At 32.9% G+C, this 20,848-nt stretch overlaps 1 protein-coding gene across 2 annotated transcripts in view; it reads right to left on the bottom strand.

Moving 5' to 3' along the window:
• LOC106667230 (alpha-N-acetylgalactosaminidase) overlaps nt 1-20,848 on the bottom strand; it is a 108,122-nt gene that overhangs the window by 16,465 nt on the left and 70,809 nt on the right. For both annotated transcript variants that reach the window (XM_014395056.2, XM_024226628.1), the window contains exon 2: nt 6,381-6,528. In XM_014395056.2, coding sequence (XP_014250542.1) covers nt 6,381-6,520 — 140 coding nt within the window. In that variant the 5' untranslated portion in view covers nt 6,521-6,528. The remainder of the gene's footprint in view (nt 1-6,380; nt 6,529-20,848) is intronic.

Genomic DNA, 20,848 nt, shown 5'->3' on the forward strand with positions numbered 1-20,848 from the left:
GATCTCAATAAAGATCGAAACGTTACGATAAAGAAAATGTTTTTCTAAAATCTACGAATAATCATTAACTAAAGATAACTAAACGCCACACATTTTTATGAAAAAGCTGTAAATGATTTTTCTACATGTACCAAATATAATAAAATGAACTGAATTAAATTTCAAACTATTTTCTTTCTTGACGTGGGTTCCATATCGTTTTCGTACTTAAACCTCAAGATCTATCGAATTCGTCTGTTCTCTCTTACTCTAGTTTACAATTTCATCACTTTCCTTTATCATTCTTGATTTTTCGCTACACAGAAAATTGCAGTTCTGACTTGATATTACGTTTTAGGAAGTATTAAAAGAACGCTTGAAATGCGAAATTATCACAGATTTTTATCAATGAAAAAATTTATACAAAAATTATTTTAAAAAAAGGTGAGGGAAATCTTAATTCCGTACGATAATATTTGTTTAATCTTGAATTTTATACTTTCAAATTTTTTTCGGGGACTCTTACAAAAAAAAATACTAGGTTTCTTGAGATCCAGAAAAATGTATTATCGAGAATACCTAAACATTATTAATTAAATCAATAAAAAGAAAAATAGTTAATTAGTGCTTTAAGCCAAGTAAAAACTAGTCATAATTTTGCTTTAAGCATTGCAAATTGTTTCGTAAATCTAAGCATTAGTTAATTTAACCTTCGATTACAAATGCTCTCATCCATGCTTGACCGATGCTAAGCACTCTGACGAACCGTCAAGAAAGTATGTCTGATGATGCAGACTATTTTTTTCAACGGCAAATACATAATATTAGAAAGTCATTCCTTCGCAACTTGGTCAAGGCTTAAAATATATCGGCTTTATTAATAAGTACATGTTTAAGGTCATTATGTCATTATAATATAAACGTGTCTTTTTTTACCAGCGCTTTTCTTCCTTAAACCTAAAGACGAAAAGCTTTTGATCTGAATAATAATAGTAGCATCATTTAGAAGGCAACGATGACATTATGAAACAAAGCGAGCNAGCGGGATTCGAACCCACGACCTTCGGCTCAATACGCCGCTGCTCTACCACTTGAGCTATCGTGACCTCGACCCACTCGGACACTAACTTCCCATCTCGACCCCACCTTTTGAGGTCACGATAGCTCAATTGGTAGAACAGCGGCGTATCTAGCCGAAGATCATGGGTTCGAATCCCGCTCGTGCCATTGACATTTTTATCTCAACTAAAAGCCTTAATTAATTGTAATATATTAATTGGTCAAGCGGACCACGAAATTAGTGAATTTAATAATTTTTGTACCAGTCGTAATATTTTAAATTATTGTTTGTCTTGAACGTTGTGTCGTCCATGTTTAAATTTTATCAATTTTACAAACCAACTGTGATAATATTTTTGTGTACTAAAATTTTTAACAATGGTTTAGGAGAACAATAGATTGTATAAAAAGCATTTTTTATAGTTGAAACACTTTTCAAAATGTATCTTAGCTGGGTTTGACAAAACAAGCGATAACAAACGGACCAAGGTGATCTTAGCTACAGGTATATAGGCCTCGCAGATACCGAAATCCCTATTCAAAATATGTTTTATATATAAAATTCAACTAAAATTATATACTTGAATTATCATACCCTAATTGGTGCTAGTTCCCCTCTTTTTAAATTTAATGGAATTTCACTATTCTCGTTGGTGTAATGTGAGCAACTGAAATAGCGGGAAAAAAGAATTGGAAATAACAGCTCGCTTTGTTTCATAATGTCATCGTTGCCTTCTAAATGATGCTACTATTATTATTCAGATCAAAAGCTTTTCGTCTTTAGGTTTAAGGAAGAAAAGCGCTGGTAAAAAAAGACACGTTTATATTATAATGACATAATGACCTTAAACATGTACTTATTAATAAAGCCGATATATTTTAAGCCTTGACCAAGTTGCGAAGGAATGACTTTCTAATATTATGTATTTGCCGTTGAAAAAAATAGTCTGCATCATCAGACATACTTTCTTGACGGTTCGTCAGAGTGCTTAGCATCGGTCAAGCATGGATGAGAGCATTTGTAATCGAAGGTTAAATTAACTAATGCTTAGATTTACGAAACAATTTGCAATGCTTAAAGCAAAATTATGACTAGTTTTTACTTGGCTTAAAGCACTAATTAACTATTTTTCTTTTTATTGATTTAATTAATAATGTTTAGGTATTCTCGATAATACATTTTTCTGGATCTCAAGAAACCTAGTATTTTTTTTTGTAAGAGTCCCCGAAAAAAATTTGAAAGTATAAAATTCAAGATTAAACAAATATTATCGTACGGAATTAAGATTTCCCTCACCTTTTTTTAAAATAATTTTTGTATAAATTTTTTCATTGATAAAAATCTGTGATAATTTCGCATTTCAAGCGTTCTTTTAATACTTCCTAAAACGTAATATCAAGTCAAGTTATTCTGTGTAGCGAAAAATCAAGAGTGATAAAGGAAAGTGATGAAATTGTAAACTCGAGTAAGAGAGAACAGACGAATTCGATAGATCTTGAGGTTTAAGTACGAAAACGATATCGTTGAAGACAAGAATGACACATCTACACGGAAAAAACATTCTGAGACCTGAAGATGATTTCAATAAAGATCGAAACGTTGGTACGATAAAGAAAATATTTTTCTAAAACCTACGTCACATCAGACCGCATCTCACGATCTCCGATTAATCTTTTTCGTAAAATTAATCATTTTTACCCCCTTTTAACTTCAAATTAACAACTTTTAACTTCAAATTTACTCTTTTATTTTCAAATTAACCTTTTTACTTATAAAGTGAACCACTTCTAACTTCAAATTAGCTTTTTACAATTTCATATATACGTTTTTAAATTTTATGTGTAAAACAATCATCTATAGCTTTTTTCATAAAATTAACCATTTTTAACATGAAATCAACCTTTTTTTATTTAAAATTAACTCTATTAGTTTCAAAGTAACGCTTTCTTTAAAAAAAAGAATATGATATGATATTGAGGATATGATACAAAATCTCAGCATATAAATTCGAATTCCTGTATGTTTGCGACTTAAAAAAAATGCATATAATAATACAATTAGGCCCTTAAAATACCATATGAAAGCTAATTACAATTAAATGTAAAAATGAAATATAAAAATAAAGGATTCTGTTCTTTATTTGACATAAAATATTATAAAAACAAATATGTATATCTAAAATACCACAAAAAATACAACACGCGTTCTTATATAACATATCATATGAATATTAATTACAATTAAAAGAAAATTTTAAAATTAAATATAAAAACACTCGATTTGTTTATTAATTCAAGATTTTTTAAAATATAAATCAATTGGTCATCCATCGTAAGAGCGTATGTTAAAGTTGACCTTGTCAGTTTAGTGATTAGTCCATAAAATGAAAGGAATTGGCCTCCCTGCCAAAATTGCCATCGCTATCATTAATTTAATATCTACTAGGGAGATATTTTAACAAATCGAGGGATTCAGTTGAAGGTCCGCGTGTAGGTCAATTAGGAGTTCCACAGCGGGAATATTAAGCTCAATTTTATTTGGACTTTATACACGAGATACAATTTAAATATAACGAGATGTAAGCATCGTATTATGTGCAAATGATATATGTTTTTATGCGGAACACTTTTTAACAGCGCGCTAGGTAAATTTGACGAGGGTATATACGGCAGTAATAAGACCCAGAATAACCTACGGATCACTAATCTGGTGGAACAAAGCTCAACACAAAGTAGCTACCCAAACATTAGGCAGCTTACAAAGATTAGCAAACCTATGTATCACAGGGGCGATGAGAACAACCCCTACAAACGCATTAGAAACCTTGCTAAACCTACCTCCACTTGAAATATTCATACAAGGAGAGGCTAGGAAAAGCTCATTTAGGCTCCAAAAACAATTAAATTGGAAAGGAACCAAACAATTCGGGCATACAACCATAATCAATAAAATCAGACACCCATTGTTAGAAATGGGGACTGACTACATGATCCCGGAAACAATCTTCACAACTTCCTATAAAGTCTCAACAGACTATAAAGGAGAGGAAGAACACAGGAAAGCATCAGATACAATGACATGGTATACGGATGGCTCCAAAACAAACGAAGGAACCGGATCAGGCGTTTTCTGTACAAGCCCAAAATATGAGCAATCAAACTCATTAGGGAAGTATACTTCGGTCTTTCAAGCAGAAATACATGCCATCAATGCTTGTGTCCTGGAAAATCTCAAAAGAGGTTACACTGACAAAAAAATCCTCATAAGATCAGACAGTCAAGCAGCTATTAAAGCACTGGCATGTAAAAGAATTACATCAAAACTAGTCAGTGAATGTATCCAAAATCTCCAAAACCTGGGAGAACACAACAACCTGATGATATCTTGGGTGCCAGGGCACAGGGGAATTCTGGGTAACGAAGAGGCGGACAAACTGGCCAGAAGAGGATCTGCAAGACCATACATAGGCCCCGAACCTATCCTTGGGATAACAAAAACAAACATAGATTCCTCCATCGCAGAATGGATCCAAACAAAACAAAGAGAGAAGTGGATAAACTCTAGCGGTGCTAGACATAGTAAACTTATGCTGAAACAACCCTCACCAAAATTGGCAAAAACACTGCTGCAATTGGAGAGGGCAAAACTCAGGGGAGTGGTGGGACTACTAACCGGTCACTGGTATCTGAGAAAACATCTACACAACATGGGTATATACAGCGATGACCCCATTTGCAGATTATGTAATGAGGAGGAGGAAACAGCCACTCATATCATCTTCGAATGCGAAGCAACAGCTCAATGGAGGTTTAACCTAACGTACGAAAAAGACTCAGGGAACCAAATTGTAGCAATAACAGTCAATGACCTGATGATACTTCTGAGAAGAAGGATTGAGTCTATTGACTAAACTAGGGAACTGGGAAGGTACAATAAGCCAGAAGGCTGCAGTGCCTGGGGAACACAAGCCCCGCTTCCCGGCATCCCTTCCACCATACCATACCATGTGTGTCCTTTCCGAAATACATAACGAAACTGGTGTCGGTTGTGTTAAGCACGAATGCTTGATTAATTTGCCCCAAAAAACTAACTTAGCTGAGCTATACGCCGTTTCAAACGCTCTCAGTTACTTAAATTCCCATAAGAGTCATAAACGCATAATAATCACTGATATTTTAAGTTCCATGCTAAAGTTGACTGATTATCGGAACTTATATGTAGCATACGTTAAAACCATGCTATTTGCAACAAGTATCAGTTTAAAACATAGATAACTACTTCAAATATATGTGACTACTGCTCAAAAATAGATTCTTGCGAACTTCTTATTCTGAAATGCCATCTCTTCCACGCAATTACCGAAATATTCAAGTTCAATTAATTTGTAAGTTGAGTTGTTACCGCTCGAATGTAAAATTTTTGAAAGAAATTAAACGACAACTATAACGGTATAAAATTTGTTTTGAGGGGCTTGCGCCGCGTGGAAGCGATCTTTCTCAGGCCTGTAAAATAAAATAAAAAATAAAATTTTTAAAATTGGTACATGACTAATGGCTATTTAGGCTAATGTAAAAAACAAAACCGTCAAGTAAAATTCCTGCATATGAAAGAAAAATAATTTATTTTTAAAATTTTTTGAAATCGTGATGAACGGTCAAGAATGAAGGAATATAAAAACAATTTCACGTTTCACAACACTTTCACACAAAACTAATATGACACCTCAAGAATAGAATTGGGGCGTCGGTGGCCGCAACGGTTTGATCGTTGACACGGCGCTCATCACTGAAAGTAAAGGTCCCGGGTTCGAATCCAGCGGTCCTGCATTCTTCTGCTTTTTTTTTCAAAAACACCGGCACTCTGAGGGTTTTTCACCCCCGAACCCTCGTTAAAAAAATACATGGTTCAAAATTTATATTTACATCTTAAATTGTATTTTTTCAATGAACATATATTTTGTCATTTGGCTCTCACAAATTATGAAACAACCGGTCACTAAGAAACACACATTTATTGTTATATTTAATTTTATATAATTTTTAGTTTTAAAAGTAATTAATTTTTATTTGGGCCTCTAAAAGCCCAATTTTTTTTAGTTGTTTTTAATGTTTTAAAGAAAGTTTCATTTGAAATTTAAAATAGTTTAATTTGAAATGAAAAAGAGTTAATTTGAAACAAAAAGTTGTTTTGAAGTTAATAGTGTTAATTTGAAGGAAAAAGCAATATATTGATTTGTAAGGCTGTAAGGTCCATCGTCACATCAATTGTGTAGATTTGGCATAGTTTATCAAAGAATGATTCAAATTCTTATGATGACTACATAGAAAAGCACCTCGTTTACCTGATACAATTGTCTGGGTCATTTTTGCAGTCGGTGTTGCATCGGAATCTTTCCCAAGCGAGCCAACCCATTGGTGGTGTCCTGACTAGGCCGTTGTCCAGGGCCACGGCCGTCCCGATGAGTAACACGAGAAAACGCATATTATTACCTAAAAAAATAAATAAGTTATTACTGAAAGGCAGTAATTATATCAAGATTACTTTGCATTTAGTCTATGAATTAAAAAAAAAACATTGAAATTGCTTATTCGGAGATCGTGAGATGCGGTCTGGTATGATGAAGATTTTAGAAAAACATTTTCTTTATCGTGCCAACGTTTCGATCTTTACTGAGATCATCTTCAGGGCCTGGGATTTATAAACATTGTTTAAATTTTACAAATACATATAGGATGTGAAAAAATATGAATTTATACAATGCTAGAAAATTTTAGGTTAAAAAAATGATTTTATAAAATGCTAGAAAATTTTTTATTAAAAAAATGAATTTATACAATGCTAGAAAATTTTAGGTTCAAAAGAATTTTAATTAATTTAAAAAAATAAAAAAATTATGAAATTATACAATTGTAGACAGTTGAATCTAAAATTGTCTAACATTGCATAACTTCATACTTTTTTATTTATTTTTTTAACCTAAAATTGTATAAATTCATTTTTTTTTAAATTCATTTTTTTTCACATCCTATAAAAAATCCCAGGCCCTGAAGATGATCTCAATAAAGATCGAAACGTTGGCACGATAAAGAAAATGTTTTTTCTAAAACCTACGTCACACCAGACCGCATCTCACGATCTACTAATAATCATTAACTAACGGTCGCTAAACACCACACATTGAAATTGCTTTTATACAAATGGAAACAAGATCAAAATACTTTAAATTTGTCCAGGGCCGTTAGCGTCAAGTGAATGTATAAATAATTTTTAAAAAAATACACTGAAGGCGGCGAAAATCAGATCAGAGAAGATCAATATCGTACCAAACGTCTGAGTCAAAGAGTTAGAAAAAATAAAACAAAATAAAATAAAAGCTTTCTAATTCATAAGAGTATTTCCGTACTCCCCCAAACTTCTAATCACTTTGAAGGTGTGTACCAAAAGGCCAACAGTGAATGTTTGTTAGATAACAACGAAAATTGGGTTATTTCCTCATACCAAATGTTTCAGTTGTCAGTGTAAGCATGATTTAGAAGCATAGGTTAAGTGCTTGCACCTAGTAAGATCATCACAGATTACTGATCGTAATCTCAAATCACATTTTCAAATAGAATAATACGAATTCGAAATGGAATAATTCGGATAAATCGAGTGATACTATCGTTCGATGTTTATTCAGTTCTGAATGATATTACCTCTCAACAAAAATCGACACAACCTCAACTCAATCTTATCAACGAATCAAATATATTCTAGTGATAATGTGTAAGGTGTAATCAATTCTGATCATTACATTACAACAGAAAGCGTTTTAGAAGTTTTTATTTTGTTTCGAACTTATTTTTCTCATTTATAATTGGATAAAATCTAAACATTATTTACATAGTTTAACGGAATAGGAATTCAACTATTCAGCACTTTAATAACTTACAATTTGGTTAAAACCCAGATGAGTGATGAATTTTTATGTCGAACACCGCACTTTGGAGAAAGAAAAGCCCCTTGACTAAGTTAATCAAGCCCAAAAATGTCTCTATTTTTACAATGAAAATTCGTCTTTATGGGTTTCAAAAGGTGGTTAAAATGAATCTAAATTTGTATTTCGGCCCCCAAAAATTTCTGAACACAATTTCTGTAAAAAATCAAATATAATTTTTATTTATTCAATATATTATATTTCGTGGTCCGATGGACAAAATAACTTCTTTCAATTAATTAATCTTTTTATGTAAGGTATTGGTTGAAATGAAAAAGCTAATGTCACGAGCGGGATTCGAACCCGCGACTTTCGGCTCAATACGCCGCTGCTCTAACTACTTGAGCTTTCGTGACTTCGATCCACTCGGACACCAACTCCCCATCTCAACCTAAAATATAAGTTTTATTTAAATAGTTGCCTTTTAAAATACCGGCGATATTTTTCGAAAATCACAAAAATGGCTGTAACTCACAACGATTTCACCAATCCATGGCAATTTTAACAGAGGTTTTGAACCTTATAAAATACAAGCAATGATATATTTATTCTTCGTAAATAGACCAAAACAGGAGAAATGGAATAAAACATTTGCGTAGTTTTTATTGTGTTTCAAACTTATTTTCTTGACATAAAATGTAAACATTATTGATGTGGTCCAACAAGAGAGGGTTTCAGCTATGCTTAGTCGTAATAACAATGAATTTAATTAACAGTGGAGTTATGAATTTTAAAGCGTAACACCGGACTTTGAAGAATGAAAAGGCCTCTGGCTAGGCTAACCGAAAATGTCTATTTTTTCAATGAAAATTCATTCTTTTTATTTAAAAATATTTTTATCCTACTTTACTGAAAACGTTTTTTGATTTGTTGATTTATTTTATTTCAATTAATACAAGCTTGCATATTAGTTTTTAATATTCCGTAAAATAATCGACTAATATATAATAATATTGAAATCCGTAAACATGGAAGGCAAAACACTAAATTAAAAAAGGTAAATTATTTAAAATAATTACTTTCTCGGCTCCTAGAACAGATTGGCAATAACTCTTGCATGCATGGCTAATATTTTTGATCTAGTATTGGGAAATAGTTTCATTAAAATCGGTTATCCCACGTCAGTTGTAGGTGGATTATAATACAGCAAATTAATTTTTTTATACAGGGTTTTCTTACGTAAAATGAATGTATTTATTAGCGTGAGTTTTGAATATGTGTGTGTGGGTTGTGGCAGAATATAGAGTACCCAGCAGACAAACCAAACTAGGTTGAGATTTTTCTGTGAGTGTTTTGCGTCTTGAACAAATGTATTTATTAGCGTGAGTGTTGAGTATGCGTAGGTGGGTTATGGTGGAATATCTAATACCCCACAGACCCACTGAACCGGATTAGCTTTAGGTTAGGTGTTTTTAGAGTCAAAGGAAGGAGGCAGAGGCGTGATATTTGCTCCCAATTTTAGCTGTACGTACGGTATTAGAATTATAATCAGTATGATTTTTTTTTATTAGCGTTAATGAGGGTGTGCCTGCAGTGTAATATCCAGTACCCTGAACCCGCCAAACTAAGGTTAGGCTAAATTTGAATGCTTAGGTACGCATCAGTTTTAGAGCCTTTTCACCATATGTGAAGGGATAAAATATGAGTAGAAATCAAGTCCCAGACGTTCCATCATAGTGATCATTCCACAATACCCTATGGTTGTCTCTCGTAAGATGATAAAGTCCGGCTCGCTTAAAACCGCTTTGCATTCTTATTACCGTCGGGCTGCATTCTGGAATGAAAGATGATGATCTTCCCACTGGGGTATCTTATACATCCAAATAGAGGCACCAGTTCTGCTTATAAGAGAACCAGAGAAAGCAGGTTGCCCACGAGTATCGCCTTCGTATTTGGCGGATTTGAAATCATTTCACTTTGGATTATATAATATGCAGTTCTGGGCGCCCAGCGGGTTTTATCTGGTACTACTATGCCAATGTAAAAAAAAAATCATTTCACGTTACAATATTCAATTTGGTAGGTGACCCGGCAAAACACAAAATTATTTCGGCAGATATGACGCATAGCCAAAAATTAAATTAAAAATGTTTTATGAGCGTTAGACGCTTGGTTCATAGTATAGCTTTTTACTGTCATATTCGCTTTTTAACTTCAAATTAACCTTTTATTAATTTCAACATTTGTTTAAATTCTAATTAACCCTTTTCTTAAAATCATTAAACAACTTGGGAATGTTATGAACTCTAAGCATGTGAAGTAGGTAAAATTCCTGTATATTAGCAATTTTTTTAATATAAAATAATTGGGCTCTTAGAAGACAATCTGAAAACTATTTACATTGAAAAATAAAGGATTCTTTTTTAATTTAAGGCATAGTGATATAACTTTTTAATCATTTTCAAAAAACATAACTTTTAAATCATTTATAACCATTTTTCGTCAAATTAACTTTTTTTAAATTGAAATCAATCTTTTTTTAAATTTTAATTTTATCTTCAATTTAACACTTTGTCATTTCAAATTTACTCTTATTTGTTTCAAAATAACCCTTTCTTAAAATAAAAATAAAACTTAGGTGATGGTATAAAATATCAGAATGTAAAGTGAATCAATTCTTGTATGTTTGCGATGTTTTTATTACACATAAAATAATTGGGCTCTTAGAAAACCATATGAAAACTAAGAACAATTAAAATTTAAAACTAATTATACAAATAAGATTCTTTTTTTTTCATTTGAGGAAAAGTGATATAACTTTTAAATCATTTTCAAAAATCATAAATTTTAAATCATTTATAGCCTTTTTTCGTCAAATTACTCCTTTTTATCTTGAAATCAACCTTTTTTTCAATTTCAAATTAACTGCTTTTAACTTCAAATTAATACTTTTTTATTTCAAATTTACTCTCACTTATTTCAAATTAACCCTTTCTTAAATTTAAAATGAAAGTTAAGAGATGATATAAAATATCAGCATGTAAAGTGAATCAATTATTGTACGTTTGCGATGTAAAAAAAAAAAATTTATGACCGTTAGACGCTTGGTTCAGAGTTTAGCTTTTTACTGTCATATTCCCTTTTTAACTTCAAATTAACTTTTTTTAAATTTCAACATTTGTTTAAATTCTAATTAACCCTTTTCTTAAAATCATTAAACAACTTGGGAAATGCTATGAAATGTGAAGTAGGTAAAATTTCTATACATTCGCAATTTTTTTAATATAAAATAATTGGGCTCTTAGAAGAACTATTTACAATTAAAAATAGAGGAAGAATTAAAAATAGCCTTTTTTCATCAAATTATCTTTTTTTTCACTTTAAATCAATCTTTTTTTAAATTTTAAATTAACTGATTTTAACTTCAAATTAATACTTTTTTAATTCAAATTTACTATTACTTTTATCAAACTAACCCTTTCTTAAAATAAAAATAAAACTTACGAGATGGTATGAAATATTAGCATGTAAAGTGAATCAATCCTTGTAGCGTTGTTTTTATTACATATAAAATAATCTTAGAAGACCATATGAAAATTAATTAATTGAAATAATCTGAAAAATGAACTATCTCGAATACAATCGAGAATCAGACTATAGACAATAAAGACTTTCTAGTCCAATTTGACATGTAAAATAACCTGAAATATTAACGTCTGCTCACGGGACCCCCTATGTACAGACACACTGAAGATGGTGAATGGCGAAAAGTCGACCGACCAACACAGCGAGGATAAGCAGAACAGGATGGCCAAATCATCGGAAGTGAGATATTAGTCAGTATTAAAAGGTCAGTATTATTTAAAATACGAATTTATAAAACATTTTTCTGGTTCTAGTGGTAATATACGCATTATAGAAGGCTTTGAAAAATCATGAATGAAAGGTAGTTCCTAGTATAGTTTGTAGATTATTAGGACTTTGTCAATAATAGAGTATTTTCAAGAAAATATTTTTCACTTTATAAATAAGTAAAACAATCGTTCTATTGACACTCGTAAAAAAATTTTATGTTCAGGCGGTGAAAACAAAACTTTCCCTTAAATGAAACGAGCTTAAAACGTCGAGCTTCATCGATAAACGCTTCGAGTAATACCAGCTGTAATGTTTGTCCAAAATCATAGTCTAATTTTACACTGCATTTAACGCCTGAATAAAGTGATATGCTGTTGTGTTGTTCAGCCGGGATTAAATTTTTGTACGGTTTGGATTATTTAGTCTGTATCGGCCGGGACACAGGCTAAGGATTAAAGCGTCTTTTAGCGTAATCATGGTTGTCTCTTTTCCAAGATAATGGAAATCCGACATTCAAAGGGAACTTTTCTCCTGGGTCATTACAAGGAAGCGAAACCCTGATTGTATACACGCAACCTTTGATCTATTGTGCTATCGCCTCTTGTTCACGAACCGCCCATTAATTCCATTCTTAACTTTTGATCGGTGCTGTTATGCCCAGGGAAAAACGTCACTGGACACCGGATTTCTCACGATGACGGTTTATAAAATCCCAAGGAAAAAAGAGCCTCTTTTCTAAAATGTCGAAGGAGTACGGGTCGCCGAGGCACAGGGCACACAGGAGACAGAAAACTGGGCCAATGTGACATAGTGTCCTTCACCCGATTGTGACTAATCCACTTTTTGTATTACTTGTGCAACAAAGGCTGGGTTGAGTTTAATCTCCTTACTTTCTTAAGTCCAATAGAAAAAGAAAACTGTTTAGAACTAGCCAGTTATAGATTTTGGAGTTTATAAAGTGGTATTAAAATATAGAAATTGTAGAATTGAACCTCCTTGTTAATAATCTTTGAAGGTATGTACATGTCCTTACAAGTCATTAGTAGGGGAAAGGTTTCTGTAAACGCCATATATGTCAATATTTACAAAACTAAGAAAATCTTACTTAAATTTTAGAGAAGAACGTTGAAAATTCGCACAAGTTTATATTCAAATTGTTTTTTTACTTTGTTTGCTTTGGGTGGCCGTAATATAAAAATGAATCTCCTAGAAGTTTGAACGCTTTTGACATTCGTGTAATTATATTTACATTAGGATTAGATTCACTAATTTCGTGGTCCGCTTGACCAATTAATATATTACAATTAATTAAGGTTGAAAAATGGCAAAAAGGAGGGAAAATTCAAAAGGTGTGGTTGAGATGGGAAGTTGGTGTCCGAGTGGATCGAGTTCACGATAGCTCAAGTGGTAGAGCAGCGGCGTATCAAGCCGAAGATCGTGGGTTCGAATCCCGCTCGTGCCATTGACTTTTTTATCTCAACTAAAAACCTTAATTAATTGTAATTAGGATTAGAATTTATGAGATGAGAGGGGCTTTATGGAATAATTTTGTGACAGGTTGAACTAACCTGAAAAATTAAATATCCCGAAATATATATAATACTATTCAGAATCAGACTTTGGACAACAGAGTCTTTTAGTCCAATTTGACATGAAGTATGGCCTCCTGAAGTACTGGTATCTGTTAACAGGACACCATATTCGTTGTGATATGTGATCGTCGTATATGAAAAATTATGTCTGGGGGTTTTGTATTTTTTGAAGGTGTAAATGTACGAATCGCTGTTTTATACGTTCATGAGCCTTTTCACAATGTTTTTGTCAAGATTTCGTCCTTTTTCTATGTAATTGTTCAATTTTAACCTTTGAGTTTTGAAGGGTCTTTAGTGGTTTTGTGTGAGGTTAGTGGAGTAGTTTGATTTTCTGTCCTCGTACCTAATTATTTATGACCTTATATGTTCTTTGAATCTTTTCTTCTCCTTCCTGTCTCTTCGAGGTGTTTTTCTCCGCATTTGCATGTTATTTTATATATGGTTAGTGAATTAATCTTGTCAACATTTTGTCTCGGAGTTTTGTAAGTCTGTTTATCCTTGATGAAGGTTTTAGCGTAATCTATATCTCTACATATGTGAATGGCCTATGGAATATCTGTTTTTGAGGTATCGTGATGTTTTAGAGTCGTCCATGTTACTTCAATTTATGTGATCTGCATTTTATTGTTTCTAGTTCGATCAAATATCTCAGTCTGATCTGTTTCGTTCGTTATGATCTCGATTACAATAGCAAAATGGGACTTTAATTAACGAGAAAAATAAACGGTCGACCTGACTTCGTACTTAGCTTTCTTGCAAAGTTGCTTAGCACCTTCCTCTTTCATGCGCGTGACAATATAGCTCTGCCAAAATGAGGTGTCTCTGAAGTGCACAATGGCCTGTAACGATGTCACTGACTAATCTGGCATTTACCATGGAAGAAATAGAGCATAGCCAACGCGCTTCTTCAAGTTGGGCCCTTTAATGAAACGTCTACGGGTTGCTGGAAGCAATCTCTCTCTTTTACGACAAGCGCTTCACCGATTTTTCATAATAACTTCAAACAGGTACAAAATGCAGTTTGACATCTATAAAACTCTAAAGATCGCTCGGAAAAGAATTTATCAGATGCATTCAAAGTTACTTTCAAAATTTTTATTTGGCTATCGGTTTCTCGTCATGTTTTTATTATCGTATCCTGTTTCTGTTATTTTCCTTACGTGACCAACATTCAATATTGATAATAATTGGAGAGTGACAATAATAATTGCCTGGGAGAAAGAGTTACTAATTTTTATTTATCTAAGTAAGCCGCTGACTTTTAATTGAACAATGCATAATTTAAATAATGAATGGTTGCACAATGGCTCATCCATATTCATAATTATTTTAAAGTTTAACAATTTTAATATTTTCATACTGGAGGAAACTATACCTTTTTTAATTTTTATTTCTACCTTCTGTAAATATACAATATTTAAACATATTACACTAAACCTATACATTAAAACGTTGTCCGTTTTAATTTAAACTTTTCCTTCCATTATTCATTTTTTCCCATTTTAATTTAAATTTTTTCATTTACTATTAACTATTTTCATTTCGACTTCTCCATTTATTATTTAACTTTTTCTATTTTAATTTTGAAATAATAAAAATGAATCTCATAGTGTTTTCAATGTTGGTTCAAGCATAGTAATATGTAATGTAATGTAATAAAATTTACACAAGGACACTCTCAACACGACACACAAAAATGACACATCTACACGGAAATAAACACTTTGAGCCCTGAAGATGATCTCAATAAAGATCGAAACGTTGGCACGATAAAGAAAAGGTTTTTCTAAAACCTACGTCACACCAGACCACATCTCGCTATCTCCGAATAATAATTTACTAACGGTCACTAAACTCCACACATAAAATTTACAGTTGGATTAACATTTCATGAAATGCAAAGTATGGAGGAAAGTAACCAAAAGTATACCATGACTTCAATGGTTGTAGGTTGAGATGGGGAGTTGGTGTCCGAGTGGATCAGTCACGATAGCTCAAGTGGTAGAACAGCGGCGTATTGAGCCGAAGGTCGTGGGTTCGAATCCCGCTTGTTACACTAACTTTTTTCATTTCGATCAAAACCTTACATAAAAAGATTAATTAATTGAAAGAAATTATTTTGTCCATCGGACCACTAAATGTAATGGATTAATTTTAACACAGAATTCGGCCTCAATTCAGCTAGTATCTCTCTTATTTCTATGTTCTCAGTGCAAATATGATTCATCAAAAAAAAAAAAATGCCAACAATTTAACTAGCATTTTTATATGAATTTGGTGAAAACGAGTTAAAAAAAGTCATTTTCCACAGCATCTACATAATCACCTTGGTAAAGTTAAATTGAATTATGATAGATTTCATCAAATAATCCTAGTTCACGTGATCAAGTTTGACAGAGAATGACGAGATATTGGTAAATATCATTAAAATCAATTCATTTTAAAAACCTCAAATTTGGAAAATTTCATGATATTACTACACAACAATGTAATTGATTACTTTTGTATAAACAGTGAGAAAATCATTGAGACAACCAGAGCGCTAGTACTTATTATATGGAACAGTTAGTAGAAAAATAATTTCGTTTCCTTGATTCTTTTCGAAAATTGTAGACTCCATGAGACGCAGAAAACGTTGATCTAGATACCCTAAAAGTATACCAAGGCAAAATACCAGACGTTTAAATTTATATCTTAGACCTGAGTGGATATAGTGATATCCCTGGACAAGGAAGTGTAAAACAATATAATATAGAAACTTTAATAAATTGAATTAGCCATATGAGGAACACCCTTGCAAACAATAAATAAGGCCTTTTTCCCATTTACATTGCCTGCGATATCGCGCGAGTAGAAGCTGAAATCGCAAAGAAAGGCACCTGTAATGAACGATTTCAGTCAAAGGTCATGAATCAGCGTGCTATGTGCTTGCTATTATAGTGTTTCCTGGGATCTGGCTTTTTGATCTTTTATCTAAATGGACGTTGAAAAAATAATTATTAATGTTTATATGTGGTGTTTAGTAACCTTAGTTAATAATTATTCGGAGATCGTGAGATGCGGTCTGGTTTCATGTAGGTTTTAGAAAAACATTTTCTTTATTGTGCCAACGTTTCGATCTTTATTGAGATCATCTTCAGGGCTCAAACAGAGTGTTTTCCGCGTAGATGTGTCATTCTTTCTGTTGTGGGCATTCTCAACACGACAGACAAGAATGACTCATCTACACGGAAAACAAACACTTTGAGCCCTGAAGATGATCTCAATAAAGATCGAAACGTTGGCACGATAAAGAAAATGTTTTTCTAAAACCTACGTCACACCAGACCGCATCTCGCGATCTCCGAATAATCATTGACTAACGGTCACTAAACTCCACACATAAAATTTACAGTTGGATTAACATTTCAGTAAATGCAAAGTATGGAGGAAAGTTGTGATAGGTTGAACTAACTTGACAAGTGAAATATCTCGAATGAAAATGAGAAGCTGGCTTTGACAATAGGGACGCTTTAATTTGACACGTAAGGCCACCTCCTGAAGTATTGACATCTATTCACGGAAAACCATGTATGAAAGGGACTTGAATAAACAGAACTATCCCACCAATGATGATATTGAAAAGTCAAAATGCGCTGATAATGACCCAAGTTTGCAATACTGTTACGGCCCTTGGCAATGGCGAGACTGTAGTCGATCTCCAAAGAAAGTTGAAACTGTCTGTGAAAAACTTAATTGTGCCAATCTGTAGACATATTAAAGATCCTTTCGTAAGTTCTGTATAGTTGTACTGATTGTATGTTTTCACAGTGTGTAAATATAGGCCATGATGATGACTTTAAAATATGTGAAAGCTTGGCAGAAACAACTGAATTTGCTTTTTCCATACCGTGATCCAGAGTGTACAAAAAATAAACTAAATCAGCAAAGATAGGCGGACGCAATAATAGCAAACGCAAATATTATACAGGACATGTACTTACGTGATAATACATATAGGGTGAATTTAACTTTGTCCCCGTATTTTTTTTTATTGGGGTGTTTTTTGGAAAAATCCCGAGACACGTGAATATTCACTTTTTGTCTAGTTTCTTATGAACCGTTAAGTTCTGATCTAACTCTCCATGAAAGTGGGATACGGATGGGAACTTAACTATTTCAAACAGCAACATACTCATCAATGTATAATTTTTGAAAAGTTTTTCAACGCTGAATCCAACGGTGCAAGCGTTTTTTTAGTTTAGAGAAACCAACCTCAAGTTATTCGCAAAACAACTCTTGACGAACACTGTTTTTCGGATAAACTAAATCTTCACGAACTTCTTCAACCTATCATCAATTTATTTATTAATCATTTTAATTGATAGTAAATTACTTGCTTGATGTAGAGAAAGAAAAATTTCGGAACAATTTCTTTAAATAATATCGTTTAACAGGACGCTCTGGGACTCATTAAAGCGCGATTCATCCGGACGCTAAATGGTTTCATTTCCTTATGGACTGTCTTGATCTATCCCGTCAAAATTTCCATTTTCGTCCTGGAAACACCAGACAGCATCTTACTTCCTCCAAAAAATTCTTTGACACCAATTATCCTATTATATACACCAAGCTACCGTAGACTAACGACAGTGTCAATGCTGTTCACAAGGAAATGGATATTTATCATTTGCCTCGCTTTGGACATGTTGATGTTTTTTCTTTAGTTATTGAGTTTACCGAACCGCAAAGCTCCTGGTTTTGACCTGATAACATCTCAAATTCTCCAACAACTCCCTAAAAAAGGCATTATATTCCTCACATACCTCTACAATTGTATACTCCGCACTACCCATTTTCCCTTACTTTGGACATATTCTAACATTATCCTCTTCCTGAAACCTGGCAAACCAGCTCAAAAATCCTCATCTTATCGACCAATTAGTTTACTTCCCATCATGTCCAAAGTATTTGAAAAAATTCTCCTTAAACGGCTATTGCCACAATTAAAGTCTAACCTCCTCCCCGATCATCAGTTTGGCTTCCGCCCCCACCATTCCACAGTCCAGCAGGTGTTTCGCGTTGTTGACCGTATATCCTCCTCCCTCGAGCACAAAGAATATTGTATGGGAGCTTTCCTTGATACGGCACAAGCGTTTGACCGCGTGTGGCACAGGGGACTCCTGTACAAATTAAAGTGTGTCCTTCCAAATACTCTTTATCTAATCCTCCGCTCTTATCTAACGGAGCGGTTCTTTCGGGTCCGACAAAGATCAGATTACTCCGAATACTGCTCTCTGACCGCGGGAGTACCGCAGGGCAGTGTGCTCGGACCAATCCTCTACATCCTTTATACTGCAGATATTCCCACTAAACCTACCACTTTACTTGCATCCTTCGCCGATGATACAGCTGTACTCTATCCTCCAATTCCGATCCTGCGGTTGCTTCGGAAGATCTGCAGGAACATATCTCATGTATAGCAGATTGATGTAGACAATGGAAAATGAAGATAAACGAAAGCAAGAGCGTCCATGTCACATTTACATTCCGAAGCAAACCTCCTCTCACAACAACGTTCCTATCCCCAAATCTGACTGTGTTCGCTACCTTGGGTTCCACCTAGACTCACCACTAACATGGAATCAACATACACGACTGACACGACAAAACCTAAACAGACTTATAGGACAACAGTAAACTATCGACAAAAAACAAACTTACAATTTACAAAACACTACTACAACCGATTTGGACATACGGAATAAAACTGTGGGGAACCGCTAAACCTTCCAATATCCAACGTCTCCAATCCTTTCAATCTAAAGTCCTCAGATCCATTGTAAATGCTCCTTATTATGTATCAAATGCTACCCTCCACAACGACCTTCAAATTCCTTATATCCAAAAATTTTTCCCCAAAAATTTACCAAGTTTCACAAAAAACTCTCCCACCATCCAAATAGTCTTGCCCAAGCCCTGTCCAATAGAACCCATCCCGACAACCCCATAAGGCGTCTTAAGAGGAAATGGCCCCGCGACCTCCTTTCCGAGTAAACTGTAAAAAAAACATAAACAAAGTGAAGAGGGAGGATAACATTGATTATTTTCTCCCCTCAATGTAAATAGTTGTACATAAGTTCATGTATCCGCAAATTACGTATTGTAAATAATAATTACACATTGTAATAAAAAAATAATTTAAAAAAATTAAAAAAAGTTATTGAGATTAAATCATTATTTTCTCAAAATCAAGAATAACTAGAACAAAATTTTAAATGGTGTAATATCTATCGTAATTGAATACCTAATAAAATATGTAGTTTTGATACAGATTATTACCAAAATCATACCCATCTCTTTAATTTCAAATGGCACCTCATATTTTGTGGAATAGTATTCAGAAATACTTTTTTGTTGAGCTTTGAAAATTATTTTGACAGATTTGACGCATAGCCAAAAGTTAAAATGTTTTATGAGCGTTAGACGCTTGGTTCATAGTATAGTTTTTTACTGTCATATTCCCTTTTTAACTACAAATTAACCTTTTATTAATTTCAAAATTTGTTTAAATTCTAATTAACCCTTTTTTTAAATTATTAAACAACTTGGGAATGCTATGAAATCTAAGCATGTGAAGTAGTTCCTGTATATTTGCAATTTTTAATATAAAATAATTGGGCTAAAACTAGCTACAATTAAAATTTAAAATTAATTATAAAAATAAAGGATTCTTTTTTTTTAATTTAAGGCAAAGTGATATAATTTTTCAATCATTTTCAAAGATCATAACATTTAAATCATTTATAGCCATTTTTCGTCAAATTATCTTTTTTTAACATTAAATCAATCTTTTTTATTTTAAATTAACTGATTTTAACATCAAATTAACACTTTATCATTTCAAATTTACTCATATTTATTTCAAAGTAACCCTTTCTTAAAATAAGACTAAAACTTAGGAGATGGTATAAAATATCAGCATGTAAAGTGAATTATTTCTTGTATATTTGAGATGTTTTTATTACATATAAAATAAATGGGCTCTTAAAAGGCCATAAAAAAACTAATTACAATTAAAATTTAAAATCATACCCATCCCTTTAATTTCAAATGGTACCTCATATTTTGTGGAACAGTATTAAAAAATATGTTTTGCTTATAATTTGAAAACGGTTGCTGTAAACTAAAACTTCTTTTTTTAAGAAGAAAAACTACCGTTACAGTTATGTCCGGTTTTTGTCGTGATCATCAGCCATGAAAATTAGTCTGAAATGGCTTTATTATAAAAGAACGTTCAGTGGGCCGGAAAAGTCGTGATTCCTACAAACTGGAAGTCGACATCTGCCGGAGCGTGGTAACGAAACTAGGTCTTCGTGGGTCTGTTTTCGAAGGAAAAAAACCTTTCGCCTTTCTAAAAATATTTAAAATGTTTTGATGTTATTTTGTAATAAAGGATTTTGAAAG

This window comes from Cimex lectularius, unplaced genomic scaffold, assembly GCF_000648675.2.
Source record: "Cimex lectularius strain Harlan isolate CLEC.00 unplaced genomic scaffold, Clec_2.1 scaffold118, whole genome shotgun sequence".
In the NCBI taxonomy this organism is placed as follows: Eukaryota; Metazoa; Arthropoda; class Insecta; order Hemiptera; family Cimicidae; genus Cimex; species Cimex lectularius.